Source organism: Typha latifolia, chromosome 2, assembly GCF_019914945.1.
Source record: "Typha latifolia isolate L0001 chromosome 2, TyphaL0001v2, whole genome shotgun sequence".
Taxonomy (NCBI): Eukaryota; Viridiplantae; Streptophyta; class Magnoliopsida; order Poales; family Typhaceae; genus Typha; species Typha latifolia.
The window spans coordinates 5,066,900-5,091,754 of NC_133087.1; the positions used below are offsets into that span (position 1 = coordinate 5,066,900).

General features: G+C 37.5%; 3 protein-coding genes across 4 annotated transcripts; all 3 read left to right on the forward strand.

Moving 5' to 3' along the window:
* The first annotated feature begins 4 nt into the window (after positions 1 to 4).
* On the forward strand, positions 5 to 5,324 carry LOC140781785 (zinc finger CCCH domain-containing protein 15). The gene is made up of 2 exons (XM_073127990.1): positions 5 to 958; positions 4,942 to 5,324. Exons 1-2 carry the CDS (start codon positions 113 to 115, stop codon positions 5,041 to 5,043), a joined length of 948 nt encoding a protein of 315 aa, XP_072984091.1. The 5' UTR covers positions 5 to 112; the 3' UTR covers positions 5,044 to 5,324.
* A 9,048-nt stretch (positions 5,325 to 14,372) lies between these two features.
* Positions 14,373 to 17,106, forward strand: LOC140781780 (abscisic acid receptor PYL8). Of its 2 annotated transcripts, XM_073127983.1 has the most exons (4): positions 14,585 to 14,717; positions 14,868 to 14,901; positions 15,120 to 15,335; positions 16,449 to 17,106. In XM_073127983.1, exons 1-4 carry the CDS (start codon positions 14,653 to 14,655, stop codon positions 16,662 to 16,664), a joined length of 531 nt encoding a protein of 176 aa, XP_072984084.1. In that variant the 5' UTR covers positions 14,585 to 14,652; the 3' UTR covers positions 16,665 to 17,106. The 2 variants fall into 2 exon arrangements, with proteins under 2 accessions (XP_072984083.1, XP_072984084.1); XM_073127982.1 differs by lacking the exon at positions 14,868 to 14,901 and having other exon boundaries at positions 14,373 to 14,717.
* A 2,950-nt stretch (positions 17,107 to 20,056) lies between these two features.
* On the forward strand, positions 20,057 to 22,616 carry LOC140781781 (probable polygalacturonase). Its single transcript, XM_073127985.1, has 5 exons — positions 20,057 to 20,620; positions 20,734 to 20,854; positions 21,308 to 21,482; positions 21,568 to 21,638; positions 21,777 to 22,616. The coding sequence occupies exons 1-5, from the start codon at positions 20,276 to 20,278 to the stop codon at positions 22,406 to 22,408; spliced, it is 1,344 nt and encodes a 447-aa protein (XP_072984086.1). The 5' UTR covers positions 20,057 to 20,275; the 3' UTR covers positions 22,409 to 22,616.
* Positions 22,617 to 24,855: the final 2,239 nt, after the last annotated feature.

The window sequence follows — 24,855 nt, forward strand, 5'->3', positions numbered from 1 at the left end:
CTTTCTGACATTATAACGGACGCTTTACCTCCAATTTAAACCTAATTTTCCCGTCTTCTATTCACGTTCTCCCAAATCCCCATCTCCAAACCCCAATCCTTCTCCCTTGGCTATGGCGGATCCCGGCGATGTCTGCACCTTCTTCCGGAAGCCAACTAAGAACAAGAACATCCGCAAGCGCAAGACTGCCTCCGACGACGACGACGACGACGACGAAGCCGAACCCTCCCAACCATCCTCCACCAAATCAAAGAAACCCATCACCTCCGACAACAAGCTCCACTTCTCCTCTTCCACGTCGTCCGCTAAAAAACCCGACGTCTTCCACTTCGACTCCTCCAAATCCATCCAAACCGACCACGACAGTCGCGCCACAGCCACCCTCGAGACCGAGACCGCGTTCGACCGCGACACCCGTGCCATCCGCGAGCGCGTCCTCAAGCAAGCTGAGGAGTCCCTGAAAGGAAACCCTAAACAACCGTCAAGCGAGGAGAAACTATACAAAGGTATCCATGGGTACAAAGATTACAAAGCTGGGTTTAGGCGGGAGCAGACGGTAGCCAGCGAGAAGGCGGGAGGCTCGCACGGGCCGCTGCGGGCATCCGCGCACATCCGGGTGTCGGCGAGGTTCGACTACCAGCCAGATATTTGTAAGGATTACAAGGAAACAGGGTATTGCGGTTATGGGGATTCGTGTAAGTTTATGCATGATAGAGGGGATTATAAGTCTGGGTGGCAGATGGAGAAGGAGTGGGAGGAGGCGGAGAAGGCAAGGAAGAGGAGGATGGCGATGGGGAGCGGGGACGGCGATGAGGATGATGGTGGAGGCCCTGGTGGTGCTGATGATTCTGATGATGAGGATGAGTTGCCCTTTGCTTGTTTCATATGTAGGCAGCCATTTGAAGATCCGGTGGTGACGAAGTGCAAGCACTACTTTTGCGAGCATTGTGCATTGAAGGTCTTTCTTTTGTCCTTTTCTTACTATGTTCATTACTTTTGCATTCTGAGAATTAGTGTTTCTGTTTGCTATTTTTTAGGCTCTGAGACTATAAATTTATGCTGTTGCTGTTTACCTTGTCATATGTTTAGGGAAAATTAGATGTTATTCCTAGGTACTGCTCGAGTATATGTTGCCTTATTTCTCACACTGTCTCATTATGCAAATTTGTGTTAAGACAGCATCTTTAGCAACTTTTGCTATATTCACTTTTTACCTGCATGATAATGCACTTTTTAGCCTCTAGGTTCCATTGATCTTGAAGTTCTGACTATTTGGTACGGTGTCTTGTGTGATTGGGCTCTTTAGATTTTCTTACTTAGCAAAAGGCTATTTTCTGTGACTTTTATTTTGTAAGAAGACATTTCTAAGGTATTCAAGTGACTCATTTTCAGTGAGATAAGTAGAAGGGAGTGGTTTCAGTGGACAGTCCTTCGTGGTAAAATTCATCAAATAAGGGAAAGGGTGAGAGGGGAATGAGGGGACCAGGATGGGGGTCCCGAGGGTATGGGGATGTTTTGGATAATGGTGCAATCGATATTGACATGAGAGGTCTTATGTGAGACATTTGAGAGGATTTGAATATAAGTTGTCCATTAAATTATGGTTTTATATTCATGGTTCTTATGATATATTAATTGTGTCCAGTAGTCTGCCCAAAATTTTGGAATTTTAGTTCTGGCAGTTCCAGTAGTTTTTGGTTCATCTTTTGTCTTGGCTGGAAAATCCCATAAATTGGAATAGACTTCAGAAAGAAATATGGAAAACTAGGACCATGACATAAATTTCACAATTCTCTAATATATTTTAGTTGATGGTTTAGGTCATTTCTATGTAAAGGATAGTAATTGAATGTGCACGTCGATCAGATCAGAATATTATTAGGTACCTTTATCACTAAAATCAACCAGCATTAATTCATAGGGCCCTATTATAAGATTTCTATAAATCAATGAGTAATGTATGCAATTATCTACTTCATCACTCAAATACAAAATGCTTTTTTCTGTAGATCTTCCTCCTACTGAACTTAATTAGTTTGAGGTTCATTAGTTATGCACCTTAACCATTAGTTTGCTAGTCGCTTCAAAAGTTTGATGTAGTGAATTTTAAGTTTGATTCCATGATTGTTTTGCAACTATACATTTTCTTTTATAGTGATACAGTTGTGTTCTTTCTCCACACATCAGAAATCATTTGCCTTATACAGCTTTGTGGAATAGACTAGTAAACTAAATCAATGTCATATGTTGTAAGTATCAAGATTTCAAGTATTGAGATTAAGATCAGCCGTCTAAAAAAATGATACGTATTAGTCGTATGGGCGGTATTGGTAGTATCGATCATTCATATCGGTTTGTATTTCAAACTAATTTTTAAAATTCTAAAAATTAAAAAATAAAATAATAATAAGATATAAATATTTCATATATATAAAAATCAACAAATAAATACTATTTCTCAATCTATCTCTTTCTACGACTCACACACTCTCTCTCATATAAATAAAAAAAAATTCTTACCCTCTCCCTCACTAATTCTCTTATCAAACTCTCTCTCCCACTCTCCTCTTTTATTAATTCTCTCTCACTAACTCTCTCTCCCACTCTTTCTTTTATTAATTTTTTCTTTCACTAACTCTTTCTTATTAACTCTCCCTCTCTTTCTCCACTATCTCTCCCTCATCGACTCACCTCTCTCTTATTAACTCTCTTGCTCCTTCTCCCTCACCAACTCCTTTCTCTTAATCTCTCCCTCTTTGATTCTCTCCTCTCTCTCCCATTAACTCTCCCTCACTGACTCCCTTCTCTCGCGGTGTCTCTCTACAACTCTCTCTCTCTCTCTCTCTCTCTCTCTCTCTCTCTCTCTGTGTGTGTGTGATTCTTCTCCGGCGATGCTTCTTTGATAAGCTCCGACAAGGTACTTTCTCTTTTTTTCTCGCCCCCTCCAACGAGCTCCCTTTATCCCTCATTCTCCTTTTTTTTTCTCTTTTTTTTCTTACTCTCCTCCCTCTCTTTCTTCCTTTCTCTCTGGAGATCAAGTATCAATCGATATAGCCGATCTAGCCGAAACTCTGGATCGGGATTGACCGAAACTTGGAACCATGGTAAGTACCTTCAGGCCTCAACATTGTTACAATCAAGGCCCCAAAGGCTTATCGATCATCTACTTTCGTCTTATCTAAATTATCTTTAACCTCTCTTGATCTTTCCACAACCTTTTCAAGTTCCATCTTATTGGAAGTAACTTTACCTCACTTAAACTAATTTATCTCTCGTGTTGACGGTATATGACTTTATATTCATGTACTGCCTAATCTAGATCTTTGGTCATCTTCATGGTTTTTTCATCAATTAAAGATGGTAAAAACCCGTCTACCTTTCATTAACATCTATAGCATACAAATTTGCATAATTAGGATTGATGGATTTAATCTCGTGCGGAGCTCTTACCTTTGTAGTTTTTGTTCTCTTCCCCAATTGGTACAAATGTAATTTGACAAAATCTCATGCTCTCTTGGTCCCTGAGCATGTTTCTTTTTAGTCTCATTCTCTGAGTGGTTTCAAGTACTACCTATCTTTTATTTTGATCACTGTTAAGAGTCTTCTGTTGATATCAATGAAGCATAGATATGAGATACATATACAATACGATATAGATACAAGAATATAGCAAATCATAAAAGTATAGGATACCATACGTCTATGATATGGGAATAAAGAAAATTAAATAAAAAAATATATATTTATATTCTAATGACAATCTATTCATGTATATGTGCAAAAGGTAAAAGATAATATAAATATGTAGGATAAAAAGTGTAATATTGCATTCAATATATTTATTATCTACATAAACAATTAATAGCATAAATTTTTTTATAACGGAGTATCAAAGAGTATATCAACATTTAACAATTAATGAACCAAAATGAGAATAGTAGATATCATTGCATACAACATGAGCAACTCATAGCACTTAAGTTTGTAAAGTAAAATCAACCAAATATCAAAGTTTGCATCAACATTTCACAATTTACATAACACTAACATGAGAGTACTTAGTAGTGTAATTGGCTTTAATAATTTATCTCCTTCTAGGTCATCCTCATCGTGTTCATCAATGAACATGAATAATGATGGACTCTAAATCTGGTTCATCAAACAAGAGGTCAGCAAATTTTAAAATTTCCGCTATATTGAATGAATCAAATGAATCTCCGTAGTATCTCACATTTTGGTCTTCCCTAACATATACTCGGCCGATTTTCTAGAGGGACTATTGCAATAGAAGAAAACAAAATAGAGAAGGGATTGAATGCAATTTAGAGAAGAAAATCTACTGAGAAGCGGGACTGATGCAAATCAACTAACAGAGATGAGAACAAAATAGAAATCAGCGAAAACGAAAGGGAAATTTCATTTGATGAGAGGAGAAAGGAGGGAAAAATGGACCAGGGAAGCCAAGGGAGGAGGAGAAGCATACCTTCTCTAAGAAGCTTGATGTAGAAGCGGTCGATACCCTATCCAGTCATATCTGGCAATTAAATTGATTTATTTTTAATTCAGATACTCCGGATACTTATTCGGAGCAAATATGACCAGTGTCCGTATCCAATACGTATCGGATACGGATGCGAATATGTGGGTGTTTTGTGCCTATCGGAGGTTGAGAGGTTGATATTATATCTATTATTTTTCCCTAGTGATTTCTTCTCCAATGACTGATTATGCTGGTCTTAAATCTGGTTTTTCTCATCTTTTTTAGTTTTTACACTAATGATTCATTTTAGCTTTATCATTTTTCCTTCATCCAATACTGATTCCTATTTCCCTAAATACAGTGTCTTTTGCATGTTGTTTCGTTAATTTTTAATTATTCCTTTTGGATTGATATATCACTTGAAGTAACTCTTAAAAGTTTTTGGCAACTTGTCTTTGCAGCATCACTCAAAGAACAAGAAGTGCTTTGTGTGCAACAAACCAACCCTTGGCATCTTCAATACGGCCCATGAGATCCGTAAAAGGAAGACACAAGAGAAATAGGGCCTCATCTGGGTACTTAATTGTGTTTGTTCCTCAACTGTATTGGGCACCTGTTTTATTTTGCCCTACTTTTGTGCAATCATGAAATCCAAGCCTTTTTGGTCTTGTACTTGTTAAGAAGCTCTTGGCTACCATCTTTTTGAACAGCTAGTTCTTCAGTGACCATTGTTGGATACTTGGATACATAAAGTAGGCCAGTGCAGCCTGTGTAATTGTGGCTGGGTTCATGCAAGATCTTAATTCTTCATGAGCAATAAGATCCTAATTATGCTTTTTGATTTCTTCTGTTGTTTACTACCCATTTAACTCGTCGACAAATTTATTTTGACCATTCACTCTGTTGATCTTGCATTACTTGGACCGGTAATAGGATTATTGTGCTGATAACCTGTATTCCAATGATTATTTTAACTTTCAACTGTGAATACGAATTATGATTAGCGTCCAAAAAGCCTGGTGATAATCAATGAATTGAGGTGGTGCGGCATATTGGCAGTCTTTTTTGGTTTTAATGTTTAACGAGTGTAGATGGTGTCCAACAAGTGCTTTGGAACGAAAATTTGGTCTGCCGTCATTCTATTGAAATTGTGATCAATTTAGTCTTCAAGTGGACCAACAAAAATAATATTTGGAGACTTAAATATATGATACAAATAGTCTTTAAAGCTCTGTATTCTGTAGACAAGACATGATGGTGTTAATAGATAACCAAGGTTCTCTCTTCCATATTTGGAGTCTCACATCCGAAATTTAGAGTAGGATATAACCTGGAATTGGGGTGGGCATAATTTGTTGGAGACGTATGACCTGGAATGGGAGTGATCATGCTTAATGGGTGCATGCAGAAATATTGAAGGAAGTCAGAAACCATCAATCTGAATATATAAGATTGAGGACTAAATTTGACTTACATGTAACTTATGAAAATTTTTAGGGGAATGATTTTGGTAAAAGAGGAGTTTCTTTTTTGTCAGTAGTTACTTGACTAATCTGCAGGATTATTCAACAATTCAATAGTATTTTTTGCACTATATTATAGTTCAGTAAGTTAATGTTGCCAAATGCTCCAACTTTATTGCTCTAGTTGATGCTTGTCATCACCTTGTTATCACATGAATGTACATTTTTGAGTTGCTACTTATGCATATAGACTTGTGGAAAACTATACACTGATAAAAGGAACTGTACTCTCTTTCATTTGCAAAACAAAAGCGGCAGGTTGTTTATAATTTCGTGCAGTAGTAGGTATTTTTAATAAGCTGAATTGAGTTAGTTTACTGACTCATTTCCAATATCATTGGTTTGACAATCTTTTCCTTTTTACTATAGAGTAATATTAGTAATTCTTGTTCTTGTTATTATATGTAATGCTAGTCTTCATCACTTGGTTTGTCTTTTAGAATATTGTTTGCATGGATACATCATATTCTATCGAAACTTGTGGTCTTCTGATGTCCGGATATAGGCCGACATGTTTGATGGTATTCCACATTTATATACTTGCTTAATGTTATTTGTGCTCAACTTTCGGTGAGGGTGCTATCCATTCATACATATGCATTACTTTAAAAAATTTCGTCCTTTTAATGAGTAGGCTCCCATCTTAGATAAAATATAACTGGACTCTGTTTAGGTCCCCCATAGATGACCACCTTAGCATCTCATATTATATTTTAATATGTAGATTGACTGTAAAATTTAAAATTATTATACATGGTGATGAGTTAGTGGAGTTGAATAGCTTAAGATAGTTCTTTTAACATGAATACATTATTTTTTTTGTTTAGATTGTATGTTTTAATTTTTTTTTTCTCTAACTATTATTTTTTTTATCTATTAATCACCTTGAATTCTGGGTGCCCACCTAACATCTAGGCGCTACATAATTCCTTGTCCCCTGTCCACTGCCTACTGTCTTTTAAAACCTTGCGCACATAAAGAATGCACAGTGATTCTTTTGCTGAGAAGAAGTACGGATTCTATCGCTAGACAAAAACTTCATTTGTTTGTTCCATTTGAGCAACTATTTCAGATTTCAACTGGCATCTATTTCCTAATATAAATTCTCTGTGACATGATTGAGTATGATCAGTTGGTAAATTTGATGAGGTGGAGCAGTTGCAGTTTGTTTCATGCACTATATAATACACTCGAATTTCTTATTTGATAGAATGAAACTTTGTCTGCTAGATGGTGATGCTTCATTTATAAGTTCTTATTTTTAATATGCCCCTTACTTTCTCAGTGATTCAAGTAAAGAAAAGGAGTGCAAGTAGGAATGTGATAGGGTGAATGTGGCATGCATTTGGTTCCATGTTCAGATCACATGAAAAGATGACTTTTTTTTGTGGCAGGTACATGCCTCCTGGTCCTGCTTGGTGGTCCGAGTTTGGATGGTGTGATTAACTTTGGACTAAGTTCATTGAAAGAGTGACGTCTGCGTATCTTTCATCACACGAAAATGTTGGAGGTGCTCTTTCTCTCTCTCTCTCTCTCTTTCTCTTAGTCTTATCTTCTTCTTCTTTTCAAATATATTTGCTAAAATATATTATCTTCCAGTAGTTCATAAAGAATATCTTAGTATATCGAATAATACCTTCCCTAAGATGTCCAAAACCATCTGAAGAGTATCTTAGTCAGGAGAAAGGGTATATACGTACCAAGAATATTCGTAATGCATATGAGACTTGTTCAATGATGTTGAACGATCTTTATACAAAGAAATTAGACAATCTTTAGCTTATTTCATCTTTGAATGAGCTTTTGCAAATCTTGTGCATTTAGTGGCCACGAAAGTATAAATCTTTTTCCTTCTTTTTTTTTTTCCTTTTTGAATGATTAAAAGAAGTGTTGAAGCTTGTTCTGAAGGGTTTCAAGGCAGAGTTTGTAAATTAGGATGCAGTCCTTATCCTTTTAGGAGCTCAGTAGGGACAAAGAAGAAGGTCCAAATCCGAAAATTGAAATGCCATTCCAAACTACATCTAATTCAACGTATGCCATTTGTTCTGAATACAAATTATACGAGTGAGTGAAGATGTCCCCACATTCTCTTTTGGATCAATGAGTGGCTTTTTCCCAAAGAAAAACAAGTCACTGGAGATAGATAGATAGTCTTTTACTACATGTCATGCCCTTCCTAGGAACAGGAAGCCGCCACCCAATTTTGGCTGCGGAAATGTGCGAGAGACCACTCAAGTTGCTGACTTATTTATAAGGTTGGGAGAAAGCCACTAATTTGAAGAACAGGGTGGTAGAAAAGGTGATCCTTTGCAGTGTATGCCTAGCTAATGTCTACCTAAGAAGGTGACGAGAATTCTTTTATGAAAGTTATAACATTGCAAGTTATTATGAACTTATACTTAGTTCAACCGACGTCGTTAATAATCCTTTTTAACTGTCTGAGCACTATTTCATTGATCGTTTCATTATTTATAAATGATTGGTTTTATTTAGCTTTGTGTGGGACTATAATAGTTGCCCATGAATTTGTAATAGTGCATTCAATGCACCAATAGAGAGAGAGAGGTAGATTATGCATTTAGAGGGCCGTTTGGTTTGTTAGCTTAAAACTCACTATTAATTGATATCAAGACATTGTGGTGTTTGTTTGTGGGTAAGGCGAAGTCTAGTTTAGTTATTTTTATTTTCTTACTCTTAGTATTATTTGCTTTGAGATTACCAAAAATCTAAAATAATTATTGGGTAAATTACAAATCGCCCTTATGTAATTATGCCTATAATCAAACTGTTTCCTAACCTTTTTTATCACTTTGTCCGCCATGTGATTTAAATTAGTGTAAAGTATTTGAGAGAAAAAAAGAATAAAAGACATTTAAACATATGTTAGAGGGAATTTTCTCAGCATAATGAATACTATATCATAATTGGGCTTCTCATTCTATTAAATTTGCTCATCTTATCATATTCTTTAAATTTAAAATAAATACACTTTCGACAAAGAGATTTATATGAAAACAGATAATAATTCAATGGGTTTAGACATATCTTTAGACATGCTATCTATATCCGGATTCATATACTAATAATAATGCATGTTTATCTTCATATGTATCCACCTCTCATGGCTTAATCAATCATCGTCATTTTCCTTATAGTTTCTTTGCTTCTATAATATCTCCTGTCATTTTCCTTATAATTTTTTTGCTACTATAATATGCCCTGTCAACCGGTCATGGCATCTATGAAGAAGACTGATTTTTTTTGTGTGGACTATTTTAAGTCTGCTAAATTTTTACATCATATGTCTAATTCATCTCGAAACTAATATATAAAACTAGATGAGTTAAAAAATTACTGACCAAAAACAACGATTTTTAAATCTAAGTCGTTGACTAGATAAGTGACATATTTAAAATTTTAAAAATATTAAGAAAATTGCTAAGTATAAGAGAGAGCATTTCTATATTTATAAGTCGTTAGTTAATCGTAAAACAAACTATATAAAAAAAATTTTTCCTCACGGTTAGTAATTCTTGTAGCAATTTTTAAAATTTTCATATAAATCATTGATTTAGTCAGTTAAAAATTGTCGCTCTAGTCAGTGATTTATTAACTCATTTATTCTCGTATTTAAATTTTAAAATACACTACCGTGTAAATTAAATAAATGAAAAAGAAATTTGAGAAGGCTAGCTTAGTTAAAAACTCAACAAAAAAAAGAGCTCTTTCCTCATTGTCATAGGAAGAGAAAGATGAAGGAAAGTAGCAAACAAAATTGATTAGGGAAATGGGAGGACAATTAGAATGAATTTGCAATGGGAAGGATCTGAAAGAGATGGATGAAGGTGACATAATATGGAATGGAGTGGAAGCCGTCATGGTCACGGCCATCTTATTCTTTAGGACAAATTAAAGTTACTCTATAGATATGGCTAAAAAAAAAGTTACTCTGTAGATACCCTTTTTAGGTTTTATATCCTAAGACTAAGACTGTGTTTGCAATGGAGATAAAGTTAATTGTCAAGGTTATTTTAAGAAACTTGTTAATCCTTTTTGAAATTAGTAGCTTAGAAAGTTGAAAAGAAATATATATTTTGTTACGAACCAGTTTAATCTGATCCGCAACGGTTCTGAAACTTGGATTCTAGCTTGGTAGCCTTCCAATAGCTAGATGGATGCTAGGGTTAGATCTTAGTGGGAAGGGAGAGAAGTTATTGTGGAAGAGGGTGGTTAGAGGTTGGAAGAAGCCGACCAAAGACTTAGACGAAGGAAGAAGGGAGGAGGGAGAATGTGTGAATGGCTAGAGACAAGAGAGAAAGATATAGGACTAAAGCCAATTCCAATAACAAGATGATATCTCAATTAGGATTTCCTCCACACATATATAGAGGCTCACCCTAAGAACTCCTTAATTAACATAAAAACACTACAAACAATCCTAACAAAACAACAACTAAGTTAAAACCCGAACAAACCAACTAAATCAATCTTCCTTATCTTCTCGGATTAACCTTTCGTTTCGTCGCAGATATATTCTGAATCTAGAGAAGTCGTGAATACCAAAGTTGTAGATCTGGAGGTTTGGTTTGATATTATTCGGATATCTGTAGAATATTCTACAAATATTTTTCCAAAACTTCATAGAGCTAGATTTAGCTAATTAAATAAAATCCTAATATATTAAGACTTTAACTAAACCAAATAACCAAATAAGAAAATTAGACTCAATCTATTGAGTCCAATCTCCCTTTGATGTGATCCGATTTGACTCGGTTCGCATCATATTTTAACTCCGCGTGTTAGTTTGGCCAAAATTTGAAATGCCGTTCATACTTTTATTTGTGTCATTTAGCTCTTTTGAAGGTCCGATCCATTTGCAATTGTCTAATAACTATTATTTCAAAATGCTCTTTTAAATGCATAATAAATAGTTAATCATACTTAGGTTTCTAAATCATTACTATTTTTCGCACTCTTTGTATACTTTGTCATGATACATAAGCATGAACCATTGGAAGCATTTTTAAACATTCCTTTCATTAATTTTTAGTTATTTTTTCTCATTTATAGCTATACGATAGGCTTAGCTTTAAATTTTAGAGAGAAGAAAAAAGAGGAATTTCAGTCTATCAAAATACTCTTATCTCTTTATGACATTGAGGGTAAGATATTTTCAATAGTTTAGAATAAAAAAAATACAAAAATAATAATAATTTAGGGGGTCTAAATAATTATCTTAAAATTATAAATATAAGGTCGTTAAGTGTGACACTTTAATGTTACAAGGGTCACTTTCAATATATATATATATATATATATATATATATATATATTGATAAAGCGCAGCTACAAAAACCTATCAGTTTACACCAATCGCTGATAGGTCTCCTGCACCCACCAGCCCGTGGAGCTCAACTGGGAGCTCGATCCTCACAAGCCTCCAACACAAACGGCCTTGACATCATTTTGCCATGGTTAGCTGCCCAGCATTCCTCCATCAAGGATTTGATCCTCCATGAACATCCTGTTTCTTTCTGGAGCACCCTAGCCAAATTAAGGGAGTCCACCTCAACCTCTAGTAGGCTGATCCTTTTATCCCATGCAGACGACGCCGGGCACGGCTCTCCAGCAAGTGCCACCAGCACCCCAGCATCCATCCAGATCACTGCACTTGCCCCTCCCTGGTAGCTCATCTAGGAGTAAGCACCGCCGGTGTTGAGCTTGTACCAACCTTACTATGACGGTCTCCACCTGGCCTAGCTTCGGACTAGAACTTCTCCTTCAGGTTCTAGGTTCTGAGGGTACGTCATGGCAGCTCCAACCAGCTCCCACACCTCGCCACTATACCTATAGTCAAACATAAGATGTTCGACTTACTCGCTATGAATACCACATAGCCCACAAAACTCTGGCTGATAGAGCTTAAGATCTCAATAGTTCCCTTGTAGGTAGGTATCCGATTCCAAAGAAGTTTTTAACAAAAAGTCTGAATTCTGGGTGCATCCCTTAGCTCCATAGCTCCCTCTAACCTGGCCAATCCTCCCCCGCCGGCGATACGAAGGAAAGAATAAATCGAGCTCCTTGTCCTCTCCCTTTGGGTGAGCCCACGACAAATTATAATATAGGAATAAAATATATTTTTTCTAAAAGGAAAAGTACTTTTATCCTCTATCTTAATCAGCGTACCTAAATAGAATATTATGGTTGATCCAAACTCAGCTAAGGTATAGGGTTAGATTGACACAGCACCAAACACGAGGCTTTTTTAATCCAAAGATATTGGATTTACACGTACTCTAAGTACTTTAATCTACGTCTCCATTAGCATAACTAAATTTGTTAATCCAATTTGCACTGAGATACATGCACATCAATGTCAGCACGAAAGACGAGGCTCTATCCCCCTATATGTCTTGATGGCACTCATAAGTGACTTATCTTTTAAAAGGTTTATCTTTAAAATTAGAGGAATTTATAAACAAAAAAAAAAATCTTTATCATCACTCCAGAAAAAAATAATCCAATTTTGCCTTGTAGACATCCTATCTGTTTGAATATTTATCATTCGATAAGTTTTAATGTCTTAATGGGCACTTAGACTTTAGTTTTCATAGCAAACAGTTACTGCGTAAACAAGTTAAATTAACTCTAGATGCAAAATGTTCTTAATAAATTTGAGTAAGATTTTAAAGATCAGATAAAAAAATAAGGGAACTAAATTTGAAGGTTAAATAGGAAGTATTTTGATATTTTAGTTTTTCTTTTCTTTTAAAAGTAATGGAATATTTGAGTACTTTTGAGGCATTAAAAGTAAAATATAAAATTTTATATTTATTTTTTAAACTATAATTTTTGTCGTAATTAAACCAATAAAATGTAGCGTTAACTTGAACGATAAATATTTTTATGCAATAGAGAGTGAATAATAATAAATACTTTTAAGAGTAAATAAATAAATAAAAACAAAATTTATAGGTAATAATTAAAGCATGCTTCGGCTTCGCTTTCCATGTTGACCAGCGTCAACTGTGCCATGGCCGCAACTGACTCTGAGCCTAGGGCAGGTTTTGTCACTAAGGGACATGATGATCTATTCTCTTATTGAGGCCTATGCTCTCTATGCAATGGACCCATTGCACATTGAAGCGAAATCAGTTAAGTTTATTTTGCTCAGAGCTTGGGATCATCACCTTTATTCGTTTAGAATTGAATTGGACTTTTTCAACCTCATCAAAATTCTATCTTCAAAGCAACAGTCATCATGGAAGTAGCATTAGTCCAGATTATATATTCTACACTTAGTAACCTTCTTTCATAGCTCCGAGAGATTAACCATGCTCCCACTTAGGGCAGAAGGAGGGTTTTACTTCTACTTGGGTAGAGGTGATACATATATTGTATAGGGGATATATTTTATTTTTCCTTTTTTGTGATAATATAATTACTCTCTTTTTTTTTTCTTTTGGCAAAAATAAAATATCTAGATGAACAGGTGACCAAGTGAGTGTTTAGTTTTGACAACGACGCATAAAGTATCTTTTGTCAAGGGTAGTGAATAGCTTTTGACCTTTGCGGACGGAAACTTTTCTTTTTAATTTTTTACAACTCACATATTTTTGTCAAATAGTTTCAAAAGTCACCTAGTTTTGTAATATTAAATATTAGATGGCGGTCCACCGCGACTCCGCCACGTGTATTGTTCCTGCCCGTTGATGGGCTGTATCCCCCACGAATCGCAACCGTCCGCAAGCGAGGGGTCTCCGTCTCAGCGAGCTCCTCACCAAAAATAAAAAGAAATTATTTTTAATTTTGAAAGCTTCGGAAGTGCTCCTTGTTCTTAACTAGAGTATAGCCTCTTCTTGTTCTCTCTACTTCTACCACCCAAAGACACCAAAATAACGGAATTGCCACAGCCGACAATCTAGAACGCAGACACAGCCATGGGAATGAATACCTTTCTGTACTCTCCCAATGGGAAATGGGACGACTGACGAGACTTTGAGAGCAAATGCTTTGGGATACCTTTCAATGTACCCCATGGAACGAGATGGGATATTATTATATTGCATTGCCCTCGCCCTCTTAGGATCTAGAAAGTTCTAGCCGTTACCAAAAGTTGGGGTACAGTTTTGGGTTAGCTTATCAAACTAGGTGACAAGTGGGCCCAAAGAGTCCTGGTAACGAAACCCCATCCAAGTGTTGGCGTCCTCATGCCAACAATTTAACGCTGTAATTTAATTTAGTAACGCCGTGTGGGGCGTAGGTGGTAAGCTCACCGTCACAGCTGGGGTTCGACGGTGGCATTTCCGTAGATAAGGAACCGGATGAGGAGCATAAACGACAAAACGTACCTTGGCAGGACCCACCTCCCTCGCGAATTTGGAGTTTTCTCCAGCCTGCTATCGCATCAGACGAGAGAGCGAGCTATCGAGGTGGAGGAGGGCAAAGGAGAGAAAATCGGGATAAGGGCGAGAATAGTGCGCGATAACTCCCCGGGAATCGGAATAGCGGGTCGGGGGAAAGTGAGGTAAGAGTGGATGGTTGGGATGAAGAGTGGGGATCGTGGCGGGTGTTGGAGGTTGATGGATGAGACGGACGGGAGCGGGAGCAGGGCGATAGAGTCGGAGTACGTGAGGAAGCTCCATCGTCATGAGCCCAGGGAGAATCAGTGCAGCTCTACGCTTGTTAAGCGGATCAAGGCCCCCGTCCACCTCGTAAGATCTCTTCTTCCCCGAAACCTTAAGTGGCTCGCTCTAGTTTTTGTTGGATTCTTTAGTTCTGATTCGATTTCCGACTGGTTCTTTGGGTTTCCTCATTTGGGCTTTGACTGGTTGGTGGGGGCGATTTGGGTTTTTTCGGGAAAGATGGCGTCTTTCGTACTCGATGAACTTATTTTGGGTAAAGTTTGCTTCTTTTTTCTAAGCTGTATGAAATAATTTCTTCCGCGATCCATTTCTTCTGTCTAACTGTCCAAAAAACAAGCAGAGATCTACTGGTAAATGTCCTTTTTTTTTTTCTTTCTATTAGTTGTAGCATGCTTATTAAGAATCTAACGAATTCTGCAATTGTCGGAAGTGGGAAATTGACGATGTTCTTTGTGATGATTTTGTTTGCAGGTTTGGTCTTTGGTAAGGAGGTTTGATCAGCCGCAAAAGTACAAACCCTTTATAAGTAGATGTGTGGTAAGGGGTGATTTAGAGATTGGTAGTGTGAGGGAAGTTAATGTGAAATCTGGGTTGCCAGCCACTACTAGTACTGAGAGGTTGGAACTGCTTGATGACAATGAGCACATTCTCAGCGTCAGGATTGTTGGAGGGGATCATAGGCTTAAGGTATTCTACTCTTTTATCTCCTCCTATTAATATTGTTCTTGACTTCTTATCTTGGAACCTTGTTGTTGATCAAATCATATTATGATGTAAGTTAGCTCTTTCTACTCGTTACAGCTAGCTTTGTCTGGAATTTTCAAGACCATTAATGCTTTCTTCATGATCGAGTTTGTCTTATTCAGTAAGCTATATGTTGTGAAAGAATTTGTTCATTTTTTTAGCCACTGATGCCAAGCTCATGCCTGGATGATCTTTGTCACTTATAAAGAACTGTCATGTCGACACGCCAACCTGTTCCATTTTAATTGGGAAAATCAAGACGATGTCGTCCCAGTCTATAATTTGTTTGTTTTTTGTTAGTTGCTGTCTTTGTGACTGGATATTTACGGATCATTGATTCAATGAGTTGATGCTATTCTGTGATCTGTCTTTTCTTCTAATTTTTTTATATGTATTTTACATTTTTACTGGTGAGTTGGATATTCACTTTGTCTAGATATTTATGACCCTTTCCTTTTTACATCGCTTCTCTTTTTTCCTTTTACAATGATGGAATTTTCATAGTTTTACTGGTAAACAGAGAAGCAATGTGGATATTCCCGTTAATCAGCTGTGATGGAATTTTCAGAGTTTTACCTCAGTTTTATTAGCAAAAGTTGTTTAGTGCATTAAAAATTGTTAGCTTCATGTTGTACGGCATTATTCTTCTTTTGCTGTTCGTAGCTTTGTTCTTCGTCTGTTCGAAATAAATTTTTAAATAGTTGTTTTGATTTATGATGAGCTAGTTGCAACTGTACATTTTCTGATTTAATCTGGGAATCATACAGAGTAGTGTTATTCAAATGCTATGCATGTGGATCATAAAGGGAATGCACTAGCTTACCTTGGTGTGGTTTGCACCGGTACTTAACATAAGGGCAACTGGGTGGGGTTCACAGTGACGGCCTGGTACTTAGCAATAGAAGACGTAGAAGATAATGGCATGGACTTCTATACCTCAGCCAATATCCTGCCTAGTCTTAAAATGTTGTGTGAAGAACAAATATTATCATTTTATTCTTGTTTTTATCTTACTGAATTGTTTTATAATTAAGTAATCACCCTTTTATCTTGCAGAACTATTCGTCAATCCTTTCAGTCCATCCTGAGAGCATCGATGGGAGGCCCGGAACGCTGGTGATAGAGTCCTTTGTGGTGGACGTTCCCGAGGGTAACACAAAGGATGAGACTTGCTTCTTTGTGGAGGCCCTGATCAAATGCAACCTTAAGTCACTAGCCGATGTATCGGAACGCCTAGCAGTTCAGGACCGGACGGAACCCATCGATCTTTAACCGAATTTGGTTACACATGCATACACAAGATTGACATGGATAAAAGCTTCAAAGGTCGAAGAATATGGAAGGTTTTGAGACCGTCCTAGTATCTCAGTTTACATTTCTTGCTCTCCTTCCTCTCTTATGTTGTTATTTGCTTCTTTACCCATATTGCTGAATCAGAAGCAATAGTAGTTTTAGTTTCTAGTGTCCAGCTAGCTCAAGAGGTCCTCAGACCTCTACTGTATGTCTTATATTGCTGTGTATAATGCTCCTGTCCCAAAATTGTGTGCATGGTTTTGCCCCACAAAAGCCACACTAGTTGCAGTAAAGGTAGAAGTATTGATAGCCATTTGACTTATTACTTGGAACTTGTTTGAACCTTGTTTGCAGTTTGGAAGCATTGTATAAATTTGACTACTACTATTATATTTAGATAGAGCGAGACTTTCTCCTGTCACTTTTGTTGCAATGGATTTCCATATTTCAAAAACCTATATTTTATTTCAGCAACCAGTCGTCATCGTCGTCTTCATTTTCTTTGGCGTGTAAAATTGGGGGTTTGTTTTCAAGTCTTTCCTGAAGTAGTAGTAGTAGTAGTAGTAGTAGCAGTAGTAGTAGTAGTAGTAATAGACTCTCTACCAGATAGTAGAGACAAGTGAAAGAGACTTTCTCCTACCCACAAGTATGACCAAGGAAGAGGAGAGCTTCCTATTGCTTGCTTTCCTCTTTGTTGCTCCCTAAACTTGTGAGGTTAATAGTTGCAATCGTAGTCATGGATTGGTGCTTTCATGTGATGCTTTTCAAGAACTTTCCTCACTGCTCACATATAATTTTTGAGACAGATGTGGTAGATGTGGTCTAAATGATTGTTGAGCCACAAAGTTTATCTGGTTCCTGTTACATTTAGTTGTCTTCTTCTAGTCCACAAATGTGATCAATTAGAGGCAAACATTTGGCTCATTGCTATGTGGCATCTTTTGGGTATATACAGAGCCTGGAAGAAAACATTTGGCTCGTTGCTATGTGACATCTTTTGAGCATATACAGAGCATGGAAGGAGGAGGTGACGTATAAGAAAGCAACCAAAGTTGACCCAGCTGTTCTAGAAAAGGATTTCGATATCATATGCTACTTTGCTGGTAAGTATAATTCGGGTTGTCATAATGACAGGGCTAAAAAAAAAAGAACAGAGTAACATTTTTCAAAGGTAAAATAGGATTGAGATAAATTACTAATAGATATTAAACTTCTATAGAACTATAGATCTTACTTTACTATAATAAACTTATGCTTATTCTACAAAGAAACAGAGCTAGAGAGTATCACATAAAAAACATTTAAATTATAATCATTGCAAGCGTTAAATCTAACCCTATTTAATTTTACATTCATGTTGGATTAAGTTTGTCATGATCTCTTTAACCAAAATTAGACTAAGTTTTTCTTGGTCCCTTAAAATGGCGGGTTTTCCTTTTGCTTTGTATCCATTATGGGTTTTGATGAAGCAGTTTGGTGGCTCTTAAAAAAAGTAGATGAAATCTTCCGATGATTCTCCACCCATCTACGTCTCTATGTTTTTAGAATGCTTCACTATATTTTGGCGGCCATTATTGGGGGAGTTTTGGAATTCCCCATATTAACATTAAGCGATGCATGGATTTGGCTGCTGACCCCCGTGGGCACCTCAATGCACATCAAATGTGTTCACGGGTAGAAAATGCCAATAGGCCCCAAGCCCAACATTATCAGATTTTTTTATTATTTTTATTTATGATAGATGATCCGATCCAAATCCTAATCTAACACTAGTTTATTCGATTGTAATGGAATATATCTCTATAGTTTATTTGATTATAATATAGTTTCTTGGGACAATTAGCATGTCCGAAAGTAGAGGTGATCATAGCCGGGCTTTTTGGACTGATCGGGCTTTAAATGCCTGACCCACTAATCATTCGGGCCGGGCTAAATTAAAAAAAGATTACATCTTATCAAGGCGAGCCTAATAAACATCTACGAAGATATTTTAGTTTTGTTTCATAAGCATATATTATTATATTGATATCTAGCACTAAATTTTCGATGTGGGACTAAAAAATAATATGAACAGATATGCATAATGGGTCGGGCCACAAGCAGAATTAGTGAGTCTGGCTTTTGAGCCAAGTTGGGCGGGCAAAGTCCTAGCCGTGGAGCCCATTACTATCTCGCGCCTTGAATCGGACTGGGGTTAGCCTGATTAAAATTGGGTGAGTTCGGGCTGAACTTAGGCACCAATGTTTTACCTAAGGAGACCTTAGTTTTAATCAAATACTTAGATTAATAATGAAAGATAGCTATATCAAAATGAGGGGAAAAAAACTTTAAAAAGAAAATCAATTGTTTGCTGGAGATCCCCACAAATGAAATATCTATCTGGATGGATTGAAGAGAGATGCCAATCATCTCAGCTTAAGCTTGTGAAGGCTGCCATCCTTCATATTCCATTGCACCACTTGTTCTCTTCTTTGTCCTTTCCCTGTGCAAACATGGTGTCCTTATGTATGGACAAACAAAGCCAATTGAGTCCCAAAAATTCATTTAAAAAAACAAAAACAAAAACAAAAATCTAAGTCCGTGCCAAGGTTTGTCCAGTATCTAATCCGTGACTCTCCAATCTGGGAGAGCAAATGATCCAGCTCTTCTCTCAAAGGCCACTTTAGCATCTCCACTGTTCAAATGTTCTCATCTTGATCTCTGATCAATTAAGAGGAAAATGAGCTGTTTGTTGTGTATACTAGTAGTCTTCCAACCTTTTGTAACTAGTAGCATGTGATATGTTGGTCAGCACTAACATACTAAATATCTTGCTTTATTTCTTTTTAACGGTACTATTTTTATCCTCTCAACCATCTAATATCTCTTATCTGTCAACTTCCACCGGTTTTCTTTTCTTTGAAATAAAAGTAAAACAGTCCTCAGAACACCTAAAGTTGACATTTTAGAGAACTATCAAACCAGCAAAAGGGCATTTGATATGTAATTATCCTTCTTTTTTCTATCACACAAACTAGAAAGGCCCATCACTGAATCCACTCATAACAGCATGGTTTACTGGTCCCTCCCAATACAAAATGCATCAATGGCATGACTCATGAACCAACCTCATCCTTTTTCCACACAAAAAGTGAAAAAATGAACAAGAAGATTCTCCACACCACTATCCCTCCACTCTCCTCCTCTCTCTCTCTCTCTCTCTCTCTCTCTCTCTCTCTCTCTCTCTCTCTCTCTCTCTCTCTCTCTCTCTCTCTCTCTCTCTCTCTCTCTCTCTCTCTCTCTATATATATATATATATATTCTTTTCTTAGTCTAAGCAGCAGTCCTTGACATTCTATCTACTGATACCAGTGTGGCAGTGGGCTACTTCTAGCTGCCCTGACAAACTACCCCTCTGCTTGCGCTGGAGCCTTGTGGTTGTCCACATACTTCTCTTTTCTACACCTCTAGTCTTTTCTTTCAGGGCTTCAGGGCTTCCTCTGTTTTGTATCCTTCCCCTTGGATCCTCCTCAGATCTCAAGAGTAAGTATCTATCTCCTCCACCCAACCCACCAAAAAGCTCTTCTTGGATCCGCCCTTTTGGACTTCTCATGCTTACTGCAAAGATGGTGTCGAGAATTCCACTAGCACTAGTAGTTCTGCTGCCGTTCCTATGGCAATGCCGCATGGGGCTTGGAGAGGTGACATGCGCCGGCATTGTGCCGATGAAGCAGCGAAGAGAAGTGATATCGATCGTTGACTTTGGAGGGGTCGGCAACGGGAGAACGCTCAACACTTGGCCGTTCCGCAAAGCGATATATAGGATTCAGCATCTGAGGAGGAGGGGTGGAACAATGCTCTATGTTCCTCCTGGAGTTTGGCTCACTGGAAGCTTCAATCTCACTAGCCACATGACTCTGTACCTGGCCAGGGGAGCTGTTATTAAAGCCACACAGGTACTTGTTAATGGAGTTCAAGTTGAACTATTCTATTGGGATTTTGAAGTAGAGATCAAGAGATGTAATGTAATTAGACTAGTTTCTAATTCTCACTGTCGACTGGTGTGTAGGATTCATGGCATTGGCCCCTGATGGATCCATTGCCATCTTATGGAAGAGGAAGGGAGCTACCAGGAGGGAGATATACTAGCTTCATTCATGGCAATGGAATTCGAGATGTCATTATAACAGGTAAAATTCCTACCATGATGCCATTGCTTGAATGTTACATTTTCTTTTACTGCAAACTTTAACTGTGTGACAATAAATGTATATGGTTATAAGAGGATACCAGTATGGTGGAAACCTTTTTTAAACCTAAGCATGAGGTACCTTTATTATGACTCAGAAAACAACAAGCAGAAACAGCGAAGGCAACAACTTTTTTGAGTAAAATACAAGTGGAGTCCCTGCTTTCTCCCTTGCGGGTCTCTGAGAATGCTGTGATCTGTGAAGCGTATTGCTCATAATAAGCTCAAATAATTCTTTCAAAATAAAACTCTCTTTGACAAGAATCTCTACTAGCAGAATTATAATCCAACCTTGGATAATGATCCACGTATGTTTCTGTGTGCATGCATGAGTATCTTGACTGTTGAATTGGCTCGTAGATAATTACTTTACTAGACTTCTATCCTCTCGCAGGTGAGAATGGGACCATTGATGGCCAAGGTGAAGTATGGTGGAATATGTGGAGACAAAGGACTCTTCGCTTTACAAGGCCAAACCTATTAGAATTCATGCATTCTAGTGACATTATCATCTCCAATGTGGTATTTCGTAACTCGCCATTTTGGAATATTCACCCAGTTTATTGCAGGTGAGGGAATTCATCCCAATTGGAATTTTAATTTTTGTACTATTGTTCTACTCTTATCCTATCTAATTAGTGTTCTTTCTTCCAGCAACGTAGTCATAAAGGATGTGACAATTTTGGCTCCTCATGATTCACCTAACACTGATGGAATTGATCCAGGTATATGTTGAACACTCTAAATTCATTTCTGTCTAAAATTTCCATGACTACTTGATGTAAGACTTGGTAGCCGTTCATAATAGTGTGGAAATTTTTTTCAATCTTCTGACCTTCCTAGATACTACTAATCACTGCCAGATTCTAGCTCCAACGTTTGCATTGAGGATTCCTTCATATCAACCGGAGACGATCTGGTTGCGATCAAGAGCGGCTGGGACGAGTACGGCATCGCCTACGGCCGCCCCAGCTCAGGCATCACCATCCGAAGAATAGCAGGCTCCTCCCCGTTCAGCGGCATCGCAATCGGGAGCGAAGCCTCAGGAGGTGTGAATAATGTCTTGGTAGAAGACATTAACATCCACAACACTGGCATTGGCATCCATATAAAGACTAACGTAGGCAGGGGAGGCTACATACGAAACATAACATTCAGTAACGTCTACATGAACAACGTCCGCAAGGGAGTACGAATCGCAGGGGACGTCGGCGACCACCCTGACGGCGACTTCAACCGGTACGCAATCCCGATGGTCGAGGGCGTGACGATCAAGAACGTGTGGGGCGTTCATGTCCAGCAACCAGGGTCGATACAAGGCATCAGGAACTCGCCCTTCACTCGGATATGCCTCGCCAATGTGAAGCTCTGGGGTTCATGGAACATACCGTGGAAGTGCACAGATGTGAATGGGGCTGCCATTGGAGTGCATCCATGGCCTTGTGCGCAGCTAACTGATAACTTCTCAAGAGGCTTCTGTTCAACTTCTCTCTAGTAGTTATTAATTCGTTTGAGCACACTGTCGTTGTTGTTTGCCAGGAAATATGCATTTTGCTCATCTTTTTTTTTTTTTTTTTTTGTTTTGAGGTTTCCTACTTAGTGCTCTGAGTGCATTGGTGAGGTTTTCTACCTATTTTGCTTTACTTTACTGTGTTTCAGCTTAATTCTAAATTCTATCCAATCGTTTATAATTTTATCTTTAATAGCGATCTTCAAAATAATAAATTTTAAGTAAAGGTACAATTTTTACTGTTTCAGAAGATTATAAATATACCAAAGCTAAAGAAAGGTACACACAATTTTTTTATCTAAGATGCTAAAAGATTAATAGATTTATTCAATTATAAGGGGCAGGGTAAATCCTAACACAAGATCTAGAGCAAACATAGCAAAACTAAATCTAAACTTCGCACCATAAATAATCCAAACGTAATACTAGATATTTCCACCGAGAAGGATGACATCAGATGACTAAAATTGCTTCACGAGATTCCGAAACTGCTGCATGAAACCGCCTTCCTCCCTCTCAGTGGGCATCATAGGCTCGATCGGGATCCGACCGGAGAACTTGAACGCGTTGTTGCCGAGGGGGAACTCTATCTCCTGCAGGTCGTCGTCGTGGTGGCGTCCGAAGGGGTCGTGGTTGAAGGGGTGCTCCGGAAAGGGATGGGGTAAGGCTAAGCCAATGCTGCGGACGGTATCGTCGGACGAGCTCGAGACATCAAACAATTCGTCGACTGGGACGGTGTTCGTCGTCGGACTGGCGGGTTTCGGCGAGTCCCGCTTGGGTTCCCCGGTGGATTCGGGGGGGGCGAACCTCCTTCCGAGGAGGCGGGCGTCGGAGAGGGCAAAGAGCGTGAAGAGAACGACGAAGGTAACGGCGATCCGTGCCATGGTTAGGGTTTCCGACTCCCAAGCGCGGTGGAGAAAGCCAAGGAGGTGGAGAGAAATCTTTGCTTCGTGAAAGATGAAATCGATGGATGGGCAGGTAAGAAATTTATAGGGATTATATTTCGAGTTTATTTCGGAATCCACATGATTGACGGGATTTATATGTTTGATCTTAATCAATTAACGCCCGAATCGAATATAAAGGAATTCGTTTCCACCTTAAATTCGGATAAAACCTATGTCAAAGTTAGAATAAGAAACAAATTAAATTAACTAGAATTTGAGTAGAAGTATCCTAGCAGAACATTAATCTATAATGCTATAGTAAATAAGAAAATCCAGTAAATAATAACCATAATATCTATCATAAACTAGTGATACCCAACGCTCCAACCTTCTCATAGCTGGGGGTGTTGGTAGGAAGTCGTCTTATCTGTGATACGTGTGAAGAAAGTAGGTTGTTTATATTTTACATTTTATTAAGTCTAATCCATACGTTCTCCTGTGCACAATTCCCTCAATAATAATGGCAGGTTGAGAGTAGAGAGAATTACGCAGCGGAAGTATGTCAATTTATTATCATAGTTCATAGATTATAGATTGAATAATTGAATCAATTCTTCTCAGATAAATAGATTAGACTATTGGGACAATTCTTCAATATAATCTGCCCACTATTGGGACCTTAATTACTAGTGCTAATAGGTGAAACTATAAAAATAATTAATATAATTAGTCATAGAACTAGGCTTAATCTTGATTATAGTTGTAATCGACACAAAGTGTTAGAAAATAACATATAAAATTATCATTCACTGATAGAGTTAGATAACTAATTGATTCAAAAACTTATGTGCATCTTTAAACTCATACCCTTTTTTAGGAAACTAGTTTCCAAATGACATAAGATTTTAGACTAATTTGTGTATGATATCCTAAATTTCTCCTTTATAAAAAAGCTAATCAATAAATAAAAAAAGTTAATCGGCCAACTATTGGATTGTTCTTCCACAAGAATAATTTACCAAATTCTTATATTTTATTTCCGGCTCGGATTTGCAATTGTGGGTTAATCTCCCTGCTGAAGTATTTTTCTTGTGATCAGATAAATAGTAGATAGCGATGTATCTCTCTACCAAATATTCTAGAAGAACCTTCTTTTCTTCTTCTCTACGTACGTTTATTATTAATTTTTACTTGATTGTTAAGAGGTACATATAGACCAAGGATAGATAAAGAGATAAAGTACACATCTTACCAAACTATTATGAGATAAAGCTTTTGATAATTTTGCAAAAGGATACACATAAATTTGGTAATATTAGCAAACCAGTTATGGATTGTGATTAAGAAAGGTTGGTTCTATATTATCTAACCCAATGTATGCAGTTATTTAATAAAAAGAGGAAATTATAATATTATCCCGCTACACTAGTTTGGTTAGATTTTAATTTTTTCATTGTACTTTAAAACTTAATCTGTGACGTAGACCAAATTATAACTATTAATCAACTATTAATTAGAACATAAAAAAAACTTAATTACTTTCAT